Source organism: Sinocyclocheilus grahami, unplaced genomic scaffold (genome assembly GCF_001515645.1).
Source record: "Sinocyclocheilus grahami isolate Dianchi unplaced genomic scaffold, SAMN03320097.WGS_v1.1 scaffold80.1, whole genome shotgun sequence".
Classification (NCBI taxonomy): Eukaryota; Metazoa; Chordata; class Actinopteri; order Cypriniformes; family Cyprinidae; genus Sinocyclocheilus; species Sinocyclocheilus grahami.
The window spans coordinates 1,305,444-1,311,832 of NW_015505259.1; the positions used below are offsets into that span (position 1 = coordinate 1,305,444).

The window sequence follows — 6,389 nt, forward strand, 5'->3', positions numbered from 1 at the left end:
CCCTGCTCCCCCCACACACACACATTTCCATGCCCATATCTTGGAATGTTTTTAAATCTAGAGAGAATAACCAGTGATAAATAGGTGGGGGTGGAGGGGACTCTTCATGACTCCTCCAGCAGTGAGGCAGCACATACACCGACACTCACAATGACGACGACAACAAACTCTAAACACTGACAAATTATTTGTTTTTCCCTTCAGTCAAGTTTTGAAATATCATGCATTGTAGAGGAAGCTGATGTGACTTCTGCTCTAAACAACTTAATGGGATGGAAACTATGCTGAAAGAACATCGGCACAGGCCTCCACTCCTTTTCCACTTTGCAAAGAGACAGGAAGTAAACAATGGTTGCTCTGTGCTCAGAGAACTGTCCAATGGCATAGCGGAATGAGCATGGGGTGTTAACCTGGTTGAATAATGGTGGAATGGTCTCTAGGGTTTAATCACTGAGATACCAGAAGTCTGGGGTAAAACCATCTGCTGAAATTATAGCTAAATAGATTTGCTTTATATGATGTTAAAATTGTGCAATGCCAAGAGGAAACTCATGAGGAAACATTTTACTTTTTGCATTCACACGTACTTAATGGCCTCCAAGTATCCTTTAGCTGCTGCTACATGTAACGGAGTAGCACCAGTCCGGGGGTGGCAAAGATTAGCAGGCAGCCCGTTTGTGAGCCAGTGGCGGGCATCACGCATGATCCACTCTTCTTCTGCCCGCTTAGCTGCTTCCACATCTGATGAGAGATGGACTAATTATAAGGTCCCATACACTTATGCAGAGAAGAATTATCATCAATTTATCTAACTAGCTGACTGGACAAGTTGATTTAATGTAAACATACTGATCTGTGTATTTCTAGAAAAAATACTTAAATGATAGTGTTTATTTTTTAAATGTTTTGTGAATGAATATAAATGAAAATTAAGGTCTGTGAGAAGGTAAATATGTATTATGTACTGTAAAAAGTTATACAATACATGTGTAAAAATCTTTTGTTAACTTTGTGTGACTTAAAAAAAGATCAAACTGTTTCAAGTCCACACTAAATGGATATTATGGCCAAAAATGAAAATTCTGTCATTGATTAGTTACCCTCATGTTATTCTAAATATGTATCCTGTATTAAGATATTTTGAATAATGTTGGTAACCAGAAAGTTTTGGTTATCATTGACTTCCAATGTATGTACAAAAAGTCATACCATTTTGAAACGGCATCATGACAGAGTTTTCATTTTTGGGTGAACTATCCCTTAATGTTATTGATGCAATAACATTTAAGTCTTCATCAGGTGATTTTTGGACTCTGGGAGGTCAAAAACTTGCAAGTTGTTTAATAACATCAGTATGTGGACATTTGTGCTTTTATTTTATGTTTATTACATTCTGTCCTGCACCTGTACTCAAACTAACTTGGGCTGGGTGATTTTTCTGAGTAAATATAGCAGGCTTTAATTTGTGATACCTCTAAATTTAATTGAGTTACATGTAAGTGTATTTATGATGTGACATTTCAGACATTCTGTTGACTAACCCGGTGTCAATGTGTGTTCTTGCAGCAGTGTCTCTGTGGCCTCATCCTCTGCAATATCCATTGGCACATCACCATCACAGTTCACCGAGCAGAGAGATGCACCATGCCTGAGCAGAAATCTAAAAGTGACAGCACCAATAAATAAGCACAGTATAATACATGCTAACTGGGATCATATCTTTCACAGCAGGGTAAGTATTTCTAGCACTTGTTGAGGCACAAATATTTTTTAAATTGTTAACCCCTCAAATCACACAACTCGGTCCACAAACAAAACACACATTTCAAAATTGTCACAATGTAAACAACTTATCAATTTTTTTTTTCTGCTGGCAATCTGTTATTTCAACCCTTAAAATGCTTAATTGCTGAAGTACTCTTAAATAGTAGTATAATACAAAAAAGCAGTGCCAAGGTGTAGTAACTGCTGACATCTGTTCAACATAACACTGCGCACCAAAGAATATTATTTTCACTGCACAGTATTGTTCTGGCATGTCAGTAATTATATATAGAAAGAAGGATATCCCTTAAGAAATTTTCAATCAAAATGTGTCTTTAATGTATAGAGGACTGGGAAAAATAATGAGATAATTTTTGCGTTTAGGATTAACTGGTTTAAAGCATGACAAATTTTTAGTGCATTTAATGCATCATCTGCAGCAACTTCCTGTGGATGGAGGTGTTTGCATGCAGTTATCCCCCGGACCCACAGAACAAACCATTCCAGAGAGAGCAGATGACTGAGGATGATTTACACAGGCTCTATTACTGGCTGCACTCACCCCCGCAACCTCCTCACGGAGGAAAAACCACGTGTAGGACACCCACTCATTGCAGTTTCTGTCTGGCTACCTGGTTGATCCTGCCAGTAATACTGTAAGTGTTTGTCTCAGAGATAAAGCCACGTAGCTACTGTAAAACTGGCTGAATAAATTGTATTGAAAGGATTTTGCTAAAGTAAAATTAATTTGGGAAATGAATGTGCAAATTTATTTACAACAACAAATTTTAATATTAGGTGCAGTTTTTCATGAATCACAGAATACTGTGCAATTAAATAGTTACATTTAGCTGATTCACAGCCATAGTAATAACAGACTAATACAACTAATAATGGCCTTGAGGCTGTGCTGTATTGTGAATTAATCTCAGAACAGAACAATCACATTTGAAACAGCCAGCAACTTCAAAGCCAGCTAAACAATAAACATATTAGACAATTTTGACACATACTCATTAATTTTAATATATATTCATTAAATTCAGTCATAACATACTCTGTTATCTCCAGGTTTCCACATGATGCAGCCACATGAAGAGGAGTCCAACCCTCACTGTCCACCTGGTTAACATTGGCACCCCGAGACAGAAGAAATTCCACCATCTCCATACTGCCATCGATACAGGCCTGGGAAAGAACACCACGTAAAGTCCATCAGATTTTTACAGAAATGCACCACAATTAAAATACTAAAATTACAGCCATGTTATGGCTGATAACCAATAAATGGTAATTTGTGCAAAAAAAAATTAATTCAAACACCAGAAACTAAAAACTAAGTAGTAAAAGTTAGTAAAAAGTAAATTTAATAATATGGGTCAATGACAAATAAAACAAATAACATAAAATTTTAAAACCAAGTTTAAACACATATGCCAAGTTCTCAGAAAAGTGCTCTTTGAAAAACTTTTATACCATTTTCAACAAAAGTTAAAATTAAAAATTAAATACTCTCAAGAAAAATGTAATAACTTATTTTCCATACATTCTGAATACATGTAATGTATATTTACACATCATAATCATTATTTTGCTTTGAAATATTTCATTTTTTTGCATTAATATATGAATAATAAAACATTAATTCATTTTTGGGGGTTACACTTTATTTATTACAAGGCATGAACTAACCTTGCCTTGTGATTAATAAGACTCATAAAGACTTAAGGCCTGTTCACACCAAGAATGATAACTATAAAGATAACTATATTAACGTCCACACCAGCAGACGATATCATCTGTTAACTCTAAGAACACGCTTGTCTGTCCCTTTAAATTCGAGCTCGTTATAACAGCATGGATTCTGATTGGGTGTCAATGTTTGTATCGTTCGTCAGCTCGTCAAATCGTTCTGAAAGCGATTCCAATGATATTGTTTCTCTGTGCCTTTATCGTTATAGCTGTGGTGTGGCTATTCTTTAATATTGAGAACGATTTTTAGAACTATATATTATATAGTTATCTTTATAGCTATCGTTCGGGCTTTACTGACCTTGACACACACAAGGTTGCCAAAAACGCACATTACCACATTGTATTTGCACTCATCTAATATGTAATGTACACTGTAAAGGTTTTTTTGTTATGTTTTTGAAAAAAGAAGACTTATGTTAATCAAGGCTGCATTTATTTGATCAAAAATACATGTAAATATATAATGTGAAATATTTTAAATTTTTTATTATTTATCTAATGTGAAAGCTCCATTTTCAGTGGCCATATGTCACATGATCAATAAAAAAATAATTTGAATATGCTGATTTGGTACTCAAGAAGTCTTTCTTATTCTTATTTGTTGAAAATGGTTGTGCTGCTTAAAAATCTTACGGTAGTGTAATCGCTATGGGAAAAGCCCACCTTTTCAAAAAATTTTTTTTGTCTTAAACAGGGTGCGATAAAATAAAAGAGAGGGAGTCTTGAATACGTCTGATCACAAATGGTCACAAAAGATGCATTTGAGAGACAAATTAATACAGGCTGGAAACAACAATGCTTCTCGACTAACCACTTTTGATCGGATCACCGAAAACACATCCTTATACCAGGTGAAATCAGGGCCTAACTGAGTGTTAAAATAGGGGAAATGAGCATGCACATTTAAATATCCAATATCGCCAAATATACTTATACACTAAAATTCTCTAATAACAGCCAATCAACCAATTACTACCCAATATAGTACCGATACACTGAGCATACTTTTTTATTTTTTTTATTATAAAAGGGACTGTGAAGTTAAGTAAAGTTCCTGTAAACATTTGAGCAAAATAGCACTGTAGCATGCATGTGGAGACATCAGGCAAATTATCTGTTCACTTTATCAAGACAATAAATTGATTCAAAATGCATTAAGATTCTGACCTGGTGTAAAGCTGTTATTCCATCTGTGTTGGCACAGTTAACCATATCATCCTCTCCATTTTGCACTCTTGCTTCTCTCAGCATCTCCTTCGCCTCCTCGGTGTCACCACTAGCACACACTGCTAGGAACTCTGCAGTCTTCTCAAATCTCACTTGCCACCTGAGAGAGGGAGAGAATGGTATTTTGCATTAGACACCTCAAAAACTAAACAGTAACATTACTACAGACTCTTACATAATATATGATACATCAGACGCGAGATAGAATGAGTAAGTATTAAAGGCTTTGGATGCACACTCAAATCACATTCCTACTCAAATATTGTGTAATTCGGTTTCTACAGTCTCAATTGCAACCTTTATCTTTAGCAAACATCAGCTCAAGGAACAATATTTTCAATTTATATTGGTTCTTTAATCCATTAAGAATGAAAACTAATCAGTAAATACATTCTAGCGGGATAGTAATCCAATGCAGGGCAGATGGTCCTTGACACCCAAAATAGCAAACTAAATCTGGAGATCTTCATTAAAGAGTTAAGCTGTGAAACACAGAAACTGCTTTATTCGGACATGCTTGTTTACATCGAGGAACTATATTACGAATTAATGCTGAAACGTTCTCTTTGTGTTGGTTGTCATTATTGTGGTCATGAATCTCCAAACCTGTTTTTTTTCTGCTGCTCATTGGTGTCTGTTCTGCCTCCATCAGAAGCTCCGGTGCTCGTCTTTCCTCTCCAGCGACTCCGAGGCACCGCCGGCTCTCTGTCCGTACTGGAGCCCGACCAACGCGTCAGCTGCTCCCGACGCTTCGCTACCGCCGCGTCCCCCATGATCCAGCACTAAAGACACATATTTTTAAGAGAAATCCCCATGATAACAGCAACAGGAACATATATCAGAGACACGCCCTCCATGCGTGCTGTTTACACTTCCTCATCACACTCACAGGAAGTTACTAAAAACATCCAACCAGTCATTAACGTTCATTTCTGTCCTCCTAAAAAAATACCTGCCGATCGGAGATTTCGATGACCAGTACAGCTCAAGAACCAGACAAAGATTTTATGTAATTGCCATGACGTTAAAGGATTCAGGTCAGAGATCAAAACTGCAGTTCCACCTCCAGGCTGCAGAGGGCACAGTAGAGCTCCTTACCAGCTTCCGGGGGTTGTATCCACCCCAAATGATGTTTCAGCTCCTTGGGGTCAATGATTTAAAGGCACAATATGTACGAAAAAGTATGTTTTTTAAATAAAATATCCAAAAACCACTAGAATAATGTTATATATTTTGCTGACTTGTGTACTTACATTATCCCAAATGTTTCGAAGAATGTTTAAATCCAGAGAAATAAGCAATTTTAATTCTAGTAACAGGGACCTTGTCCATATGACATTGTGTCGCCTGCCAATGACGTCATACATCCTCGATTTCCGGTTTTGTTTTGTAGAAAACATGGAAACACCAAAGACGCTTTAATATGTTGTGTGTTTTAATAGACCGGTGACGACTGCACAGAGGAGCATTATAACAGACCTTTCAAATGTATCTAGTATGATAAAACAGCGCTGCTTTTTCCCCCCTCACATACGCACGACCGGAAGGAGCGGAAGCGGTCGATTGTGGCATAATACCATTTTCGGTGTGGCATAATACCATTTCGCTCGTTCAGCGGCCTCGTTTCACTTCGACAGCTTTCA

General features: G+C 36.8%; 1 protein-coding gene across 2 annotated transcripts in view; it reads right to left on the bottom strand.

Moving 5' to 3' along the window:
- The window catches only part of ppp1r12c (protein phosphatase 1, regulatory subunit 12C), a 25,938-nt gene extending 20,039 nt beyond the window's left edge, over positions 1 to 5,899 (bottom strand). For both annotated transcript variants that reach the window (XM_016273650.1, XM_016273649.1), the window contains exons 1-6: positions 5,699 to 5,899; positions 5,353 to 5,528; positions 4,687 to 4,846; positions 2,822 to 2,952; positions 1,542 to 1,660; positions 588 to 741 (exon numbers count right to left, since the gene is read on the bottom strand). In XM_016273650.1, the coding sequence (XP_016129136.1) occupies positions 588 to 741; positions 1,542 to 1,660; positions 2,822 to 2,952; positions 4,687 to 4,846; positions 5,353 to 5,519 (731 nt within the window). In that variant the 5' untranslated portion in view covers positions 5,520 to 5,528; positions 5,699 to 5,899. The remainder of the gene's footprint in view (positions 1 to 587; positions 742 to 1,541; positions 1,661 to 2,821; positions 2,953 to 4,686; positions 4,847 to 5,352; positions 5,529 to 5,698) is intronic.
- Between the last annotated feature and the right edge of the window lie 490 nt (positions 5,900 to 6,389).